This window comes from Dasypus novemcinctus, chromosome 5 (assembly GCF_030445035.2).
Source record: "Dasypus novemcinctus isolate mDasNov1 chromosome 5, mDasNov1.1.hap2, whole genome shotgun sequence".
NCBI lineage: Eukaryota > Metazoa > Chordata > Mammalia > Cingulata > Dasypodidae > Dasypus > Dasypus novemcinctus.
Window position 1 is genome coordinate 121,329,987 of NC_080677.1, and position 19,947 is coordinate 121,349,933.

The window sequence follows — 19,947 nt, forward strand, 5'->3', positions numbered from 1 at the left end:
TGTTAGGAATTAAAAAAAAGAAAAGTTTTTTTTTGAGGTACCTGGGGATGAGCCCAGAGCCTTGTATGTGGGAGGCTGGCACTTAACCAGTAAGCCACATTGGTTTCCCTGAGTTGATTTTTTTCATTTGCTTTGCTTGTTGTTTTTTTCAGGTGGCACCAGGAAGTGAACCTGGGACCTCCCATCTGGGAGGTGGGCACTCAATCACTGAGCCATATCTGCTCCCAGGAATGAAAATTCTTGGGTCTCACTTCATACCCACTAATTATAGAGCCCAGAAGTCTGAGTTTTAGCAAGCCCTCCAGTTGAGACTAAGTTTAAGAACCACTGACTGCTCTGGATATATCCACATTACTAATTCAATCACCTCCTTCAGGTCTCTGCTCAGGTGTTACCTTCTCAAAAGGCCTACCTGGACCCCTTTTGAAAAATATAACCCACCATTATCAATACCACCTGGTGTTCCTTGCTGTTTTTTATCTCATCTTCTACTATACCTATAATTTGTTTTATCATGGTGATTTTTGTTTATCCCATCTAGTACATGTAAGATCCCCCAGTAGAATATAAGATCCTTGTAGGCAGAGAATTTTTACTTTGATGTAACTCAAGCACCTAGAAGAGTTCCTAGGACATAGCTGGCACTTTAAGCTGATTAAAAGGTGAACTTTGAGCAAAGTCATCTGTTTTGTAATTCCTAGTTCAGAGATAGTTGTGCTTTGATAGTATCCTTTGACTTTAGACACCGGCTGTAGGTCCTCAGTGGCCTATGGGTTATCCTGGGGCTACAAATTTTGAACCTGTCCAAAAAGAAAGAAAACTTCTATATGAAGCATATACAAAAGTATTTTATTACAAAGGGCTAGATTTGTATTACTAGCCACCGACTGGTGGCAAAATGGATAGAATGGTACAAGAACGAAGACTGTTTTCATAATCACCTTTTGCACTTCTCCCAGAATGTTCTGTGGTTGGAGAGTTTTGAATAAATGGATTGCTACTAGATATTTGGGCTCTCCACACTAAGAAACTGTTACAATATATCTGGTATGATGCTGATGTACAGGAAGAACTGTGGAAAGCTTGAGGTGTAGGGAAAGGAATCTCAGAGACTTTCACAGCTGCAATTATTCATGATTTAACAGAATTTCAAAAATCCCCAACCCTGACTTTAAAAAAAAAGCAGTGGAAGTGCATTTTATGGCATATAAATTATACCTCAATAAAAATGTTAATAAGAAAAAAAGTAGTGAAAATATACTTAGGATTGTTACGAGTCCCCTATATAATGCACAGCTTCAGAATTCAAACCTACAAAGTCCGAGACTAACAGCAAGCCTGCATTAAGCAAAATTTTAAGAAAATTGATGTTATTTTCTTTATCCTTTTAGAGCATAGAAGACTTTATGAATATCTGCATTGAACCTGACACAGTGAGCAAAGGAGACTTCATAGCTATAGGGTAAGTGAATGGGGGTCTGGAGGAAACAAGGCTTAAGTAGTTTTATTCTCACATTTTATTTTTCAGGGTGCTCCAGAAAGGCTCAGATAGAGATCCAGTGAAGGACTTGTCTTGCTTGGGAATTTTAGCATTCTTTTTCAGTCTAACATGCAGTGTCCCTCTCCTCCTTCAGCCTTCTCTGTTCATTTTGGGTAGGTCAGAGTATGACAGCAGTCTTTGCCTTTTAATTGAAATTTAAAAATTCATTGTAGCATGGCATAGTGTGGAGAGTTCTGGTTTTAGGTCAAAAGCGCTGGATACAAATCTTGACTCTGCTACTTATTGATCTCATGACTTGGACGAGTCTCAAATTTAACTTTTCTGAATCCCTTTCACTGTCTATAAAATGGGATAATATAATTAGCTCCGCCTATCTCAGGATTGTTTTTGAGTTTCAAATGAAAGAATATGTGTAAAAAACCTTTTAAAATTTTGAAGCATTTCATGGATATCAAATATTATTCTTGACATTCTACCTTGTCCTGTTTCCAGGACTTTAATGAAAAAATTGAAAATTTTTCATTGGACATTTTCTAGGCTTTTTTCCCTTTTCCAATACAAAATACTCTTTGAAGTTCTGTCTGATTTGTTAAGCTCTACCTCTGCCAGAGTTTCATTGGTTAAGAATTAAATAAACCTTCCACTGATCTTCAAAGCATCCTGAGGCACTACTGTATTACCATGCCAACTGGTAATCTGCAAGGACTTTTTTTTTTTTTTTCCTGTTCCTTGTCTCAGAGCTCCCTCTCGTGCCCATTTGGGGATTAGCCATTTCTACTGCAGCCGCTGGATCTCCATGACCACTTCATTATCTACATAGTCCAGGAAATTAGTTTGTGGTGTTCTTTCCTTTGGTATAAATTCTTCAAATGCCAATTCTGTAACCTTTGATTTACTTGCATAGTAAAGGGGAAAAGGGAAAGGCTTTTCCCTTCTAAAGCATGCAAAAATGACATTCCGTCTTCATCAAGAGTCTGCTCAGTGGGGTTAGCTGTATTCAAATATATTTTCTAATATTTACATCTGAAAAGAGAAAAGCTGATTATATTGCTTAAGTTGGGTGAAGTCATTTTCCTCATCATTTTATCATTTTCAGCTACAGGACAGGAAATGAAATCAAGTAATGTTTCCTCTGGATATCTGAATAGGACATTGTGAAATTGCTTTAGAAAAACTCTAATGCAAGTTTCATACACTGAAGAATTACTGTTGTAAATTAATGATAAATAATGAGCAAATTTAGTTGGATTAGGTTTTACTCTTTTTCCACTAACCATAACCAGCTATTGAGTATATGTGCATGTGGTAGTGGGATGTTGTATATGTGCATGTGTGTGTAGTTTTATTCCAAAGCCTTTTAGTCAAAGTAAACATATAGTCTGCTAAGTAGTCTTAATATGAATATAGGGAGTCATTTAAGAACAAGTTAAGACTAGTTCATATATATAAAAGAAATAGCTACTTTAAATTAGAATGAAAACATTCCCCTTTAAGTAGTAAACTTTTTGTTATTTCAAATAACAAAAGTTTAGTACTTTTTCCTAAGGAATTTAATTTCATTTTGATTTTTAAGTTTGAAATTTTTAATAGCCCAAGAATTAGGTACATGTGGAACTATTGAAAAATAAAGAACAATTCAGAGAAAGGCACTCTGCCTTACCTTCATGCATAATTTTCTACAGCAAGTAAAGCTTCTCAATGTAAAATATAATACTAAGCAAGAACAGTTGTGGGAAAAATTATTCCCAGAATTCCATAGTTTAATTAGAATACCTTGTCCAACTTTTAACCTCATAATAGAGGAAAGGACTTACTATATAATATATATATTTTTTTATTACCCCCCCTTGTGGCTTTTTGCATGGCTATCTGTTCTCTGTGTCCATTTGCTGTGCGTTTTTCTGTGTCTGTGTTTATTTACTTAATTTCCCCTCCTCCCTTGCAGCTTGCTTGCTCTCTGCTCTCTGTGTCCATTCACTGCGCCCTCTTCTGTGTTTTGACTTGTCTCCCTTTTTGTTGTGTCACCTTGCCGAATTGGCTCTCCGGGCGGCACTCCACAGCATGTGGGAGAGCCTGCCTTCACAAGGAGGCCCTGGGATGCGAACCCAGGGCCTCCCATATGGTAGACAGGAACCCAACTGATTGAGTCACAGCCATTTCCCAGACTTACTATATATTTGCAATCTAAATGCAGTTGCATCATTGGTTTCTAAGCTTACTTTCTCCTATAACTACAGAAGTAAAAAGGTGAGAGACCCCAAGCTGTGTCTTCATGGTACTGAATGTCTCCAAGCCAGCAAGTGCACTTTACTTCTTCCTGAGGTAAGTAGAGTTAGGGTAGCAGAGTTTTAGCTTGTCCATAGCTTTTGCTTCTTTCTTGTTCTGTCTGTCTTCCTATTAACCAGCCAATATTTAGGCAACATTTATTCTGTGTCAAATACTTTGCCAGGCCCTGAGTTATATTAAGGGAGATCTGAAAAGGAGAACTGAATTCACTTCTGAGCTGGACTCCCAAAGATTTCAGTGTTTTTAAGCCAGGGTTCTTCCATAAGGTGATCTTCAGGTTTCCTGAGCTTTCATTTTTCCATATATAAGTTATGCAAAGCATTCCTATATAGTAACACACGGAGAATTCTCTAGCTGGCAAATGTTAATCGTGAGTTCTATCTTTACATTTTTGTAAAGGATCTGGAAGTAGATTTCAAGATGCTTCTAAATTCTTCTATATTGTGAAATACCAAGCTTAGAAGAATAACCTGTATAAGTGGGGAAAAAAATTGGAAATATAAACTCTAAGGTTATTCAATTTATAATAACCCAGGGGTAAAAGAGTTACTACAGACTGCTTCTGAAAAGTGATGACCATCATAGTACTCTACTCAAAAAGGATTGTAGCTAAAACAGAAGGTATCCCCACAGTGGCTGGTACCACACTTTCAACAGAGCAAATGTTGAATTAAATGTATGAATTATGGAAGAGTTTTATAGAATCCATAATGATATTAATATTGCTATACTTTAGGTATGAAACTAAGCAAAGCCTAGAGAAGAATAATGAAAATGATCAGGTGGACATAACGGCTGTCATAAGAGAATTAGCTGTCTTTCTCACTTTCCATTTGACGGAGATAAAGGCTGAGAAGGATGGTATTATATGTTTATGAATTCATTAAAGATGTGGCAGGCACATGTCTTTTAATTAGTATTTGAAAACTATAACCTTGTTCCCCAAATTCTAAAATACTCTGGGAGAAAATTGGGGGTCAAAAAAAAAGCAAGCAAATCTTTTTTTTCACAGGTGGTAGAATTGGAATGTTTCCAGCACTAACATTATGCCTGTCATAGTAGGCCCTGAAATTTAAAAAAAAAAAAAAAAAAAAATTAGGGTGAATCTCCAGATCAGATAAAGTTCTCCAAAGTAAACTGCTCTGGTGCCATTGTGATGGCAGATTTCCCACTCAGGTAGGCCTCTGATGTGGATATAAGCTGTTTTTTTTTTCTCTCCCCTTCCCTGCCCTGCCCCCAACCAGTTGTCTGCTGTCTGTGTCCATTCACTGCATATTCTTCTGTGTCCACCTGTATTCTTGTCAGTGGCACCCAGAATCTGTCTCTCTTTGTTGTGTCATCTTGCTGTGTCAGCTCTCCGTGTGTGCGGGGCCATTCCTGGGCAGGCTGTACTTTCTTCATGCTGGGCGGCTCTCCTTACAGGGCGCACTCCTTGCGCATGGGGCTCCCCTATGTGGGGGACACCCCTGCATGGCATGGTACTCCTTGTGCACATCAGCACTGCGCGTGGGTCAACTCCACACGGGTCAAGGATGCCCTGGGTTTGAACCTTGGACCTCCCATGTGATAGGTGGGTGCCCCATCCGTTGGGCCAGATCCAATTCTGAATATCCTTTTCTCCACAGGGAACGAGGGGCTTCTTTAGCATTGACAGTGAGGAGTATGAAGCAATGCCTGTGGAGGTGAAACTGCTCCCCAGGAAACTCCAGTTCTTCTGTGATCCTAGGAAGAGGGAACAGATGCTGCAGAGCACAGCCCCCTGAGAGAAAAGGATAAGTGCTTGAAGTTGCACTTCAGGCTACCAATGGGACCAAAGGGAACAAATGCCTGGACTATGCTTAAGTGTCTTCAGAGTATCCCCAGGGCATTTTTCATGGCAAGTATCCCTTCTTGAGCAATGCTTCCCAGGATGTGCTCTGTGCCACCTGTTTTGTCATCAGCTTTCCATTAGTGCATGCTTTTATTTTGGCGTGACAGTTGAGTCCTAAATACTGATTTTCCTCAGGTTAGTTCAAGGCGTTCTCACACTCAATGGATGGAAAAAGGGTTACACCTTTGTTAACAGGAGACTGACACTGTATAAATTCTTCCATTCCTGTTCCATGCTTTGGCCATCCCACGGAAGTGTCTCGGCCTTCCCCTGGTTTTCTTATTTCTCAGCTCCTCCCATGTGCTGCTACGTTGTAGGCCTGGATTCTTATTTAGCTCTTGTTTCAGTTCTATCTCCAATCCAAAAAACATGTATGAGGCTGTTGTTTTCCTCTTCAGCAATGACTGAAATGCTGGAAAATACTAGTTGTTTTTTTTTTAAAGAAGTGATTCTTAAATGTTGGATTGCATGAGAACTACCTGGGATGGGGGGAGAGAATGCATGTTGAAAATTTTCCTGGGCCCTCACCCCAAACCTAATAACAGTCCAGGAATGGGGTCCAGATTCTTCATTCTTTATAAAAAAGTAGCCATTCCCTACCCCCACAGGTGACTCTGCTATGAGTGGTCCCTCAACCTTAAGAATATTTTAAAGCAGTGATCCACAAACTGTATTATTATTCATGTACTCCTCCAAAAGTAAGTTGAAAAATCATGTGTCCACTCATTAAGTTGCCATCTAAAATTTTTCATGATTAAATAGTTGCTAAAGTATGTACTTTCTGCTATCATGTAAATAGTTGCATTTTAAAATGGAATTGTTACATCATTCTCTTAAATAAATTGGTTTCCCTCCTTGTATATTTCCATACCCCTTTCAGCAAAGAATGTTATAACATCATCAGTGTTATGCTTGGAGTTTTTTTATTGATAGTCCTATCATCTGTCATCTCACCAACAAAAAATATGGCAATAAATTTTTTAGTTTCTGCTTTAAATGTTAGTACAGAATTTTATAATAGTTATTGGTACACAATTGATGGAACATTATTAAAAATTAACATTTTATTAGAAATGCTTTTCCTCCTAATTAGTTCATTTATTCAAGAACACATCAATGTTATTTATTTATTTATTTATTTATTTATTTTTTTTTTAATTTCCCCCCCTCCCCTGGTTGTCTGTTCTTGGTGTCTATTTGTTGCGTCTTGTTTCTTTGTCCGCTTTTGTTTCTTTGTCCGCTTCTGTTGTCGTCAGCGGCACAGGAAGTGTGGGCGGCGCCATTCCTGGGCAGGCTGCACTTTCTTTCACGCTGGGCGGCTCTCCTCACGGGCGCGCTCCTTGCGCGTGGGGGCTCCCCCACGCGGGGGACACCCTTGCGTGGCACGGCACTCCTTGCGCGCATCAGCACTGCGCATGGCCAGCTCCACACGGGTCAAGGAGGCCCGGGGTTTGAACCGCGGACCTCCCATATGGTAGACGGACGCCCTAACCGCTGGGCCAAAGTCTGTTTCCCATCAATGTTATTTATAGCCAAGACAGGATTCACCATCAATTACACTCCTTGTTTCATTTTGTAAACATGTAAGCACACAAAGAAGTCGATGAGAGTAGAAAGAATTTCATTATAACAGTGTCACTCAGTTCTCTAAATTCAGTGCTCTCCCAGCAAAATTAGTGATGATATATCAACTCAGAACTAGAAACTATCTGATTTGCTAAGAATTTGTTAGCCAGTAATCAGAACAATTTAGTTTTAATATTAACGTCAAATATTTTCTTTTTTTTTTTGGTGCCCCCAAGGTTTTGTGTGTGTTTTTTTTTTTTAACTTCTTCTTGTAGTAACATACGTAAAACTCAAAGTTTCTCATTTGAACCACTTTCAAATGTACAATTCAATGGTATTCATTACATTCACAATATTGTGCCACCATCACTAAGAAGCTGCCTCAGGCACTAAACTTCAGAAGCCTAAGAGAGGAAACATGAACACTACCACAGAAGAGGAGCATCGTCCAGCAAGTCCTGGCACCTGAGCAAGACCCAGGTACAAATTTTGGTTTGAAGGTCCTGGCGGAGCTACTACAGCAGGAAAGGGAGATGGCCATGGATGCCATCAAAGAAAGCAGCAGGAAGTCCATAATGGACCACAAGCAGAAGCTGTTGGCAGACCAGAAAAGAAGCTGGTGGCTGGAAAAGGCAGGGAGAGTGCTGCTTTCCTAGAAAAGGCTCCAGGACTCCTAAGGAGAAATCAAAGAGAAAGCATGTGGTGATGTCAAGGAGAAGGGGAAAGGGTTTCCTAACTCTGGGAACAGGAGGAAAGCTGAGGATAGGGAAGGTTGAGGGAGGAAAACAAGGCAACACAAAAAGCAAGGAGGAGGAGATGAGACAGACAACGGGGGTGGAGCAGGGGACGGACAAGGAAAAATAAAAGAAAGCAAAAAGATCTTAGCTAAAGACCCTAACTTGCCATCTCAGAAGGAAAAAAATAAAAAACAGCAGAGCATAAAGCCTGAAGGGCACAAAGCAGAAGAATGGTGTCCAAGGTCCAAGAACTGTTCCCAGAACATGTAACCTCCCACTCATTCTCCACAGTGCATAAGACATCTCTGTAGACACAGGATGCTTCATATAGATGTGTATAGTGTGTGTGTGTGTGTAACACTTGTTTTTAATGACCTGCCTCTGTCCTCAAGCTCAACATGTCCAAAGGTCTTAGGACTTCCCACGACTTAGCTCTGCAGACCCACCAGGAAGGCTTAGCCTGCAGCTCATCCCACATTCTCAAACTCTTCCAAAAAATGAAGAGGAGGGAATTACTACGTAATTCTATGAGGCCAACATCACCCTGATACCAAAGCCAGATAAAGATAAAGAACAATACAGACCAATATCTCCTTTGAATATAATGCAAAAATCCTCAACAAAATATTAGCCAACTGAATTCAACAGCACATTAGAAGAATTTTATACCATGATCAAGTGGAATTTATTCCAGGCATACACAGGTGGTTCAACATAAAATCAGTTAGTGTAATATACCATATTAACAGAATGAAGGGAAGAAAAATCACATGATCATCTCAATTGACTCAGAAAAAGCATTTGACAATATCCAGGATCTTTTCTTAATATAGACACTTAGAAAATTAGGAACTTCTAATTCCTAATTTCCTCAACATGACAAAGGACATATATGAAAAACCCACTGCTGATATCATACTCAATGGTGAAAGATTGAAACTAAGATCAGGAAGAAGACAAGGATGCCTACTTTCTCGCCTGTTATTCAGCATTATACTGGAGAAGTTATAAACAGAGCTATTAGGCAAGGAAAAGAAACAAAAGGTATCCAAATTGGAAAGGAAGAAGTTCCTGAAAAATCTACAACAAAGCTACTAGAACTAATAAAACAAATTAAGCAAAGTGGCAGGGTACAAAATCAACACTCCAAAATCACTAGTGTTTCTATACTCAAGAAATGTACAATTGGAAGAAGAAATCAAGAAAAAAATTCCATTTACAGTAGCAACTGAAAGAATCAAATATCTATGAATAAACTTAACCAAGGATGTAAAGGACCTGTACACACGAAAAACTACATAGGTCTGCTAAAAGAAATCAAAGAAGATCTAAATAAATGGAAGGACATTCCATACTCAGGGAATGGAAGACTAAATATTGTCAAGATGCTATTTCTGCCTAAAACAATTTACAGATTGAATGCAATCCCAATCAAGATTCTAACAACCCTTGCAAAATGTAAAAGTCTATTGTCAAATTTATTTGGAAGGGCAAGGGGCCCAGAAGAGCCAATACCATTTTGAAAAAGAACAAAGCTGGAGGATTGACAATGCCCAACTTTAAAACTTATTACAAAGCCGCAGTGGTCAAAACAGCATGGTAATGGCACAAGGAAAGATATATAGATCCATGGAATCAATTTGAGAATTCAGAGATAGACTCTCACATCTATGGCCAATTGTTGTGTTTTTTTTAATTTGTCTTTATTTTTTTAATGTTACAGTAAAAAATTATTAGGTCCTCATATACCCCCCTGCCCCCTCTTCCCATAACAACAACCTCCTCCAACATCATGGGACATTCATTGCACTTGGTGAATACATCTCTGAGCACTGCTGCACCACATGGTCAATGGTCCACATTATAGTTTACACTCTCCAAGTCCTGAAAATGCCCCCACACCACATCTCTTCTTCCCACTCCCCACCCTCAGCAGCTACCATGGTTTATTGGACTTACCCTGGCCAGCTAACAGGGAGGTGAAGAAGGTCAACCACCACACCAGGGAGCCAAGAGTACCTACAACTGCAAACAGGAGAATTGCATCCATCATCCAAGTAGAATCTAAGCACCCTCTCAATACAGAGGTGGAGTGGACATAACCATGGCCAATTGATTTTTAACAAGGATGCCAAGTCCACTCAATTGGGAAAGAACAGTCTCTGACAGATGGTGTTAGGAGAACCAAACATCCACCAAATAATGGATGTGGACCCCTCTCTCACACCATATACAAAAAATTAACTCAAAATGGATCAGAGACCTAAATATAAGAACCAGGACTATAAAACTTCTGTAATAAGATGTTGAGGAGGATCTTCAGGATCTTGTGTTAGGCAATGGTTTCTTAGACTTCACACCCAAAGGACATGCAACAAAAGAAAAAAACATACCTATAAGGGTTATGATCACAAATATATAAAGAAATCCTACAACTCAACAATAAAGACAACCTATTTTAAAAATTGGCAAAAGACTTGAAAAGACATTGCTCCAAAGAAGATGCAGCAGTTTGATATGGTTATGAATTCCAAAAATAGATATTGGATTATATTTGTAATCTGGCTGTACCTGGGCATGATTAAGTTATGATTAGGGCTTTGATTGGGCCATGTCATTAGGGCATTGAGTCCCTGTGGGGACTCACAGATAAAAGGCATGGCAAAGGAAAGAGTTGTGAATTTTTGATGTTGGAGTTTGATGCTGAAGCCTTAAGCTGGAGCCCTAGGAAGTAAGCTCACAGAGGAAAGAGAAGCAAGCCCCAGCAAGCCCCCTGAAACCAGAAAGAAGCAAGACCCTGGAAGGGAGGAACCCAGGAAGCCTGAACCCTTACAGACTTGGCAGCCATCTTGCTCCAACACATTTAAAGACTTTCATGAAGGAAGTAACTTATGCTTTATGGCCTGGTATCTGTAAGCTCCTACCCCAAATAAATACCCTTTATAAAAACCAACCAACTTCTGGTATTTTGCATCAGTACCCCTTTGGCTAACTAATACGGAAGATATATAAATGGCCCAAAAAACATGAAAAGATGCTCAACATCACTAATTATTAGGGAAATGCATATCAAAACCTCAGCGACACCATTTCACACCCAATAGAATGGCTACTATTAAAAGCCAAAAAATTTTAAGTGTTGGAGAGTATGTGGAAAAATAGAAACACTCATTAGTTGGTGGTGGTGATATAAAATGGTACAGCTCCTGTGGAGGACAGTTTGGCAGTTCCTAAGAAAGTGAAGTATATAATTAACTTATGACTTGTCAATCCCACTTCTAAGTATATACCCAAAAGTTTGGTGTATAAATACCTTTTTGAGTCCCTGCTTTCAAAGTTCATAGCAGCATTATTCACGATTGCCAAAAGATGGAAACAATACACGTGCCCATCAATGGATGAATGGATAAAATGTGGTAAATACATAAAATAGAATATCATTCAGCCATAAATAGGGATGAAATTCTGATACATGTGCCAACATGGATGAACCTTCAAGACATGTTAAGTGAATTAAGCCAGGCACAAATGGACAAATATATTATCTTACTGATATGAAATAATTAGAATAAACAAACTCATATAGAATACAGATTACCAGGGGCCAGCATAGGGGTAGGGAATGTGAGTTAGTGCTCAAATTGTACAAAGTTTCTATTTGGGTTGATTGTAAAGTTTTGGTAATGGATGGTGGTGATGGTAGCACAACGTTGTAAACATAACAGCAAAGCATTATATATTAGAATGTGGTTAAAAGGGGAAATTTTAGGTTGTATATGTTACTAGAATAAATTTTTTAAATTTTACGCTATACTGTAAGTGTGCAAAAGCATTGTCTCAAAAAACAGACTTTATTGCATTTTCTCAAAAAAAGACTATTGCTAAAAATGGCTAGCCATCATCTGAGCTTTCAACAAGGTGTAATCTTTTTGCTGGTGGAGGGTCTTGCCTTGATGGGGAATGTTGCTAACTGATCAGGATGGTGGTTCCTGAAAGTTGGCTGTGGCAATTTCTTAAAAAACAATAAAGTTTGCCACATAGATTGTCTCTCCCTTTCAAAAATGATTTCTCTGTAGCATGCAATGCTGTTTGATAGCATTTTACCCATGGTGCAACTTCTTTGAAAATGGGAACCAGTCCTCTCAAACCTTGCTGCTGCTTTGTCAACTAAGTTTATGGAATATTCTCAATCCTTTGTTGTCATTTCAACAATGCTCACAACATCTTCATCAGTAGTAGATTCCATCTCAGGAAACCACTTTCTTTGTCCAACCATAAAAAGGAACTCTTCATTCATTCAAGTTTTATCATGAGATGGCAGCAATTCAGTCATTTCTTTAGGTTCCATTTCTAATTCTAGTTCTCTTGCTATTTCTACCACATCTGCACTTCTTCCTCCACTAAAGTGTTGAACTCCTCAAAGTACTCCATGAGAGTTGGAATCAACTTCCAGGTTTCTGTTAATGTTGATATTTTAACCTTCTCCCCTGAATTATGAATGATTTTCATGGCATCTAGAATGATGAATCCTTTCCAGAAGGGTTTCAATTTACTTTGTCCAGATCCATCAGAGGAATCACTATCTACAGCAGCTATTGCCTTACAAAATGTATTTCTTCAATAATAAGACCAAAAAGTATAAATGACTCCTTTTGATCCATGGGCTGCAGAATGTTGTTAGCAGGCACGAAAACAGTTATCTTCTTGTACATCTCCATCAGAACTCTTAGGTGACCAGGTTCATTGTCAGTGATAAGCCATATTTTGAAAGGAGTCTTTTTTTCTGAACAGGTCTCAAGCTTAAAATATTCAGTAAATGTTTTAAACAGATGCACTTTCATCCAGGCTTTGTTGTTCCATTTCTAGAGTTCAGGCAGAGTAGATTTTGCATAATTCTTAAGGGCCCTAGGATTTTCTGAAGGGTAAGAGCATTGGCTTCAACTTAAAGTCACCCCTAATAAGAGTCAACCTGTCCTTTGAAGCCAGGCACTGGTTTCTCCTCCCTAGCTATGAAAAGTCCTAGACGGCATCTTCCAATAGAAGGCTCTTTCATCTACATTGAAAATCTGTTGTTTAGTATAGCCACCTTCAATTATCTTAATTAGATCTGGATAACTGGCTGCAGCTTTGTATCAGTACTTGCTGCTTTACCTTGCACTTTATGTTATGGGGTCTGCTGCTTTCCTTAAACCTCATGAACCTTCCTCTGCTAATTTCAAACTTTTCCTCTGTAGCTTTCTCACATCTCATTGCCTTCAGAGAATTGAAGAAATTTGGAGACTTGCTCTGGATTAAGCTTTGGCTTAAGGGCATATTGTGGCTAAATTTATCTTCCATCTAGACCACTCATTTTCTCTATATCTGCAAGAAATCAGTTTTGCTTTCTTATCATTCATGTGTTTAATGGAGTAGCACTTTTAATTTCCTTCAAGGACCTTTCCTTTGTATTCGCAGCTTGACTGTTTGGCACAAGAGGCCTAGCTTTCAGCCTATCCCAGTTTTCCACATGCCTTCCTTACTAAGCTTAATCATTCCAGTATTTTATTTAAAGTGAGACAATGTGCAACTCTTCCTTTCACTTGAACACTTAAGAGGCCACTGTAGAGTTATTAATTGGCCAAATTTCAATATTGTATGTCTCAGGAAATAGGGAGGCCCGAGGAAAGGGAGAGACTAGGAAACAGCCTGTCAATTGAGCAGTCTGAGCACCCATATTTACCTCTTTAAGTTTGCTGTCTTATATGGGTGCAGTTTGTGGTACCCCAAACAAGTAAAATAGTAACATCAAAGATCACTGATCACAGATCCCCATAGGGATAAATAATAGTGAAAAAGTTTGAAATATTATGAGAACTACCAAAACTACAGATAGACTTACTTGAGCAGGGATGCCACAATCTTCACTTTGTAAAAAACTGTATCTCCAAAGTACGCTAAATCAAGATATGTCTGTATATACTGCCTTAAAATAAATCTCTAAAGATGAAATATGAAATTAAAAATATACACACCATTATATAATATTTTAAACTAAACATTGATAAAAAGAGATTTTGTGGTACAAAAGGGTTTAGGTCTCTGTGTGGTTCTTCTCTGCAAGTATTGATGTGACTGAGCTTGTATGCCCTTGGCTCCCCTAGATGGAGTAGTTCTTCACAACTCTGGTTTCCCTTACCTGGGAATGTTTATCCAGGCCATTTCCTTGAGGTGCCAGCTCTCCGGTTTCCTCCATCGTTACTATAAGTCAAGTCACCAGTCAGCTGCCACGGATTGGGCTATAATTCCTTCCTACCACAAGACACATTTCTTAGACTAAGTGAAGGACTGCAGCACACATTTTCGTGTTAAAATGTGACTTTAATTGTAAAAATTGTTTTCTGTAAATATAGTTATATCAACCTCTCTGCACACTACCTGATTCAGATATATACAGATATGATATCCACAGATGTTATACAGAACAAAAGCAACTTAAGGAACATTTATTCTTAGCTTCAGGATTAACCCCAGCTTTCTTTAGGCCTTAAAAAGCATCACCACAGAGAGAGAGAACAATAAACCTTATGCAGTAGTGTTCAGGATAAAATTTATGAGCTATCGTACTCATTTCATAACATGAGGGAAAGTTTTGAAACAAAAATAGATTCAGTTTCTCTTATTGCTATAACTCTTATGCTGGGGTATTAATCAAAATAAGGGTTTTTACATTTAAGGCAATGGGAACCCTATGTTGATCCTAACTCAGAAGAAATAGGAAAACAGTTTTTCCAAGGCTACAATGATTTATTTTCCAGAAAAGGTTTCTTATTTCCTAGACCTATAAAAAAATTTAGGCAGCAAACTCTGGGTAGATAAAGGAAGTTAATTTTGTTTTCCTCTACTCTATATTTCTAAATCTCCTATCCAAGCAGTTTTAAAGCAAAAATTTATACCTTTCTTCACTTATGGTCATTTGGGGCATGCTGGATCCAAATGTTTTTTCCCCGCTAATGCCATTTTCAAAATTTTTTGTATACTGTGTCTTTGCTTAATTTACCTGAAGGATGACTTTTCATTCCAATGTCAATTAAATATATTTGCAACCAGCTTACTCAGTTACCTCTGTGAATTTTTCATTTTGTGGATCATCTCTGGCAATTTGTAATCCCCTACTTTACCCCCACATTCCCCAAATGTCCTTAGAAAGCAAAGTAAATTTATTATTAGTCTAAACAGGCATTCAAAAGCAAACACAAGTAATTCACAACTATCCTACTGTGGTAATTAGATATATATTTTTTAAATTTAGATATTAGCTCTAAAAGATCATGCTATTAAAAAATGAATCCATGGGTTTTATTTCTCCATCATTATTTCTCTGCATAGCACTAGAACCTTCTTATTCCCTTATTTCCTTTCTAAATGTGTAATTTCACTGCCCCTATATTTTAGCTTCAAAGATGAATTATTATCAGTTATAAAATGACTCCTCCTTCAGAATGATCACATATACCCCCTTTTGTATAAGAGTTTTACTTAAGGATGATGTTTGTATATCATCCTCCTTACAGCTGTCAAAAATAAAATTTTTCCTAAAAAGGACATTAAGATTTCACAGCACAATTTCCTTATGTCAATGCTCCAAAACATTCATACATAATAAACTTATATGAGGTCTCAGACACTACCAAATTACAAAACTGCTCATTTCTTCTAGGATTATCATTTTGAAATTTCTTTCCATTTCAACATCTGCATACTCAGTTCATCACATAGCATTACTGATATAAAAATAAACTTCCATTTCTTTTAAGAAAAACATTAACTTAATTCACAGCCTTTTGTCACAACACATAGTGCTCCAATTGCTTCTAGGAAAGAGGTATATTAGTAATGAAAATGGAATATTAAAAATCCATGACTTGCAAGTAAAAAGAGCCCTTCTCTCCTCTTTCCCTACCTGAATCAGAAAAGAGTTTTCCTGAAATGAGAAGGGATGAGACTGGGCTTGCTGAGGTAAGCCTATTAGTCTGCAGGATTCTAACATCAAGGGTACTAAGTGTAACTAAGAGGTACAGTGGAGAAGATAGGACCGCTGGACTTTTCAGATATTCTGAGCCCACTATAGCTAGGAACCTAATGGAGATAAAAGCCCATGTATAACATGTTGGTCCCCCTATTAATTTTCATGCCTGTTTAAAATTGTCAAACTAAAGCAAGTTCATTGTCAAGCTGAACACCATCTTATAATTTTATTCAGCATCACTATCCCCTCTCTTCTTGCCTCCCCAGGGATGAACTGTAATGGAACTGGAGAAATCATCTCCATCCTTCCCTAGGCTATGAAGTTTCAAAGGAAAAACAAAAAAGCAAAACAAAAAAACAGTTCCTGAGGTCCCTGCCTCTTCTTGAAGGGTTGATGTATTACCATTAAAAGGTTAAAAGTTTTCCTAAAGGCCTAAATGTAAAGGTGAATCCTCTTATCTTCTTATTGTATTTGAAGGGCTTTCTATCTAGACAAGTTAATCCTTATGGTCACAAGAATTAAAAATGACTCAGCTATGATTTAATTTATCCTTATCTCCTAGCTAAAACATCATAGGTAGTTACACTGATAAACAAATCTTCACATAGGACATCTGGAATGATCTTCACCATTGTGCTAATTTATTTCTATAAATGAATTCAGCCCCCCTCTCCTAACCAAAAGGAAGAAGACATGCCATGATGAATATGGGAGGCAAATGCCTTATTTGTTTGCATCCTTAATTTACTAAGGACTGTACAAGGCCCCAAGTGGGACACTTGCATTGCAATGGATCTACAGCAGGCATAATGAATGCTTCATGCTTAACTGAAGCCAAAGATAATTCTGGACATATTACTTGGCTCATATGTTTTAGTCTGGTAGGAGATAAGCCCCACCATTTCTGATTCCTTCTGGAGAAAGAGTTCTGAACCAGAGGATAAATGGTCATTTTCCCAAAGGCTGAGTATTAACTCAACCAAGCTTACAAAACTAAAGTAAAAAAGTCCATTTTAACATGTTTATATGTAACAAAGGTACATATTTTATGTAAATACCAACAAACCCCAAACCTAGATTCCAGTCTGTACAAGGACTGTGCTATCTGAAATTTCTTCTGACTCGCTTGACGGATGACAGAGTAGCCCCAGGCATAACAGGTCAGCAAGTACTTCTAGGTTATGGTTCACAGTGTAGTACCAGATCAGGCTTAATGTTCCCCAGAAGGACTAAGCTGGCTTAGGCAGGGAGGAGATGAGAGAGGCGGTCCAACAGTAGATAGGGACAGAAGGTTAGGATCAGTCAAGGCACCCACAGGTTTCCAACCCTGCCCAGAAGGTCAATGGTAGTAACTCCTATCCCTAGAGTCTGAATTTAGAAGACAGTAAAGTAGGATGTTTAGCAACACCTTCCATACTAAAGTAGATCATTGCTCATTAGAAAATAGTTCAAGGGTGACAGAAAAGGTGGTTCATGTGGCTCCTAACTTCTGCTGTCACTGGACAGGGATTCCTAACTGGTACTTAACAAACTAATTCCCATGGGGAATTGGCAGCAAATGATGCTGAGTTGTGCCTGCTAGCTTCAGATATTGGGGAGAAGAGGAGGGGGAAACAGGGCCAGTCTGGTACAAAGCAAGCCTTCAAAAGGTGACCTTGGGAAAAAGAGGCCCCAAACAACCTAGGCAAGAAATACTTTAGGGCTGAGAAACAATGCCAAAGATAATGAAAGAGTTAAAGAGCATGCTGTGCAGCTAGGCATAGGCACTGCACAGGAGAAATCTCTTCTAGCCCCACGAGAAAGCTGGCAATGTGGGGAAGAACTGAATCCTTGGGTCCCTTCTTAGAGGGAATACAGTGAGGGAGGGAAGAAATTCTGCTTTGGGGTCTGCTTAGCCCAGGTTGCATATGAACTAAGACATGCCACTGCCTCTCTGGTACATTTCTCTCCAGGCCCACCCAAACTTTGGTTCTCTACATGAGTGAGGAGTTGCCAATCAAACAGCTGCCTGGAATGGGATGTGGTTACTTGACTTAGCATTCAAAAGAATATGTCAGAACCTCATTCTCACCTCACTGTCATCACTTCAGCACTTCTGAGCTTGGAGGTAAAGTATGAGGGAAACTAAACTTTTCATAGGCAGGAAGGCTTTGGAGCAGAAGTGCTTAAAAAGAGTATTCTTCCAATTAATTCCCCAGTTCCAGAAAAGAAGAATCAGAACTTTCCTTTCATTTATACCCCTATTTCTAACCACCCCCACCCCAACTTAGAAAACCTTGAACCTTAGGATACCACTAAAAATAACCATTATGTGACTCAAGTTAGAAAGGTTCCCTCCCTTCACAGGTAAGAGGAGATTTGTCTCAAAGGAAAAAAAAATAATAGAGAAACTTCAACTTCTAAACACAATATTTTCTTTTGTGGCTAAACCCACACTGCAGAAGAAAAAAATGTATTAGCTGTACAGTTTACATCTTAATGCCCAAATGTACTTATATATTTACATAAAAGGTTCTACCTTGATTAATCAATGTCTATACTTCCACACATCTGAATTTCTTAACTCTTAAATTTAGCAAGGAGCCACATTGAATAAAGCAATACGCCCTAAAAATCTAGTCTTGAGAGAAGACGTATGATCCATCCATTTGGAAGTTATTTCTCTCTGCTGTGTACATTACCAGGATCTTGGCCACAGACATGGATACACTGATGGCTATTCCAATAACAGAACTATGGAAGAAAGGTGAAGAGGAAGAAATCATTTGTCACCCACAGCCCAGTACCTCAACTCAAGATCCTAAAGTATGGCCCAAAAGCCCTAAACACAACTCCCATAGGACCTGGCTTCCTCACTATGGTTAGCAAACAATCTTTCATCTAAGCTGACATCCATCAAACACCCTGCCAAAGAGACCAAGCAGGAGGTAATAGGACTGGCCCCAGACCAAAATATTTCATTGGAAAGCAGGTGCATTCATTACTGACACTCAAGTGTTCCTTGACCACTTTGCTGGAAGAAGGCACTGTCAAATTTTCTCCCTGACAAATCTGTTAGGGTTCTCACCCCCAAGCACTTAGTCCAAGAATATTGTCTCTGTTGAAGAGAAGTTTGCCTATCAGGGATCCAAACTGGTAAATAGTCTAGTTAACATCATATTACAACATCTGTGCTAACCAGCTTAGATTCTTGCTAGATTTCAAAATCAGTAAAGATATTTTGATCCAGAGGCTCTGCTGGTAAAGCCTCCAAAGAACTCTCATACATATGAATACACTTACTCCCTCATCTCTACTCTGCTTGAAGCTCAACTGCTCTGTCCTTTGGAAACTATTAACTCTGTCCTTTAAAAATACCCAAATTCCTCTAAGAGGATCTTTAGCCCTTAAAAGAGACTAAATTATGACTCGAATTTGTTTGTAGGCTCCAGGGCCAGCATGCCCTTAGGACCTCTCCAATCCATCCCAACAAGAAAGGATCAGAGAAAGAGGATATTACATTGGTCAGCCACCATTAACTCACTTTGAGAAAGGATTCAAGGCTTCATTCTAAAATTTTAGTTTTCAGCTAACTGATAAACAGTCTCTCCCTGTCATTCTGTCTTTACAGAAGCTCCTACTTGGTATCAGAAATACCCTTTTGTGCAATGGACACAACCAATCCAGTGTCCACATAGAAGAGGTGGCATTGGATTGGGAAAAGTGGACATAATGGACAAAGGGTATGGGGAAAGGCAGGAAGAGATGAGAGGTGGAGGCGTCTTCGGGACATGGAGCTGCCCTGGATGGTGCTTCAGAGGTAATCACCGGACATTGTAAATCCCCACAGGGCCTACATGATGGAATAGAGGAGAGTATGGGCCATGATGTGAACCAATGTATATGAGGTGCAGAGGTGCCCAAAGATGTACTTACCAAATCCAATGGATGTGTCATGATGATGGGAACGAGTGTTGTTGGGGGGGGGGGGGGAGAGGGGGGG

The 19,947-nt window shown here is 38.9% G+C and overlaps 2 protein-coding genes across 6 annotated transcripts in view; one reads left to right on the top strand and one right to left on the bottom strand.

Moving 5' to 3' along the window:
- AGK (acylglycerol kinase) overlaps positions 1-6,731 on the top strand; it is a 105,691-nt gene extending 98,960 nt beyond the window's left edge. For 3 of the 4 annotated variants that reach the window (XM_058297490.2, XM_058297491.1, XM_071215315.1), the window contains 3 exons: positions 1,392-1,462; positions 3,739-3,823; positions 5,413-6,731. In XM_058297490.2, coding sequence (XP_058153473.1) covers positions 1,392-1,462; positions 3,739-3,823; positions 5,413-5,550 — 294 coding nt within the window. In that variant the 3' untranslated portion in view covers positions 5,551-6,731. Of the gene's footprint in view, positions 1-1,391; positions 1,463-3,738; positions 3,824-4,799; positions 4,889-5,412 lie in introns of those variants that run through there. The other variant, XM_071215316.1, reaches the window with a different exon arrangement.
- Positions 6,732-14,296: 7,565 nt separating this feature from the next.
- The window catches only part of DENND11 (DENN domain containing 11), a 50,671-nt gene continuing 45,020 nt past the window's right edge, over positions 14,297-19,947 (bottom strand). The window contains exon 10 of one of the 2 annotated variants that reach the window (XR_009185898.1): positions 14,297-19,602. The gene's annotated coding sequence lies outside the window, so the exon portion shown is untranslated. The remainder of the gene's footprint in view (positions 19,603-19,947) is intronic. The other variant, XM_004458473.4, reaches the window with a different exon arrangement.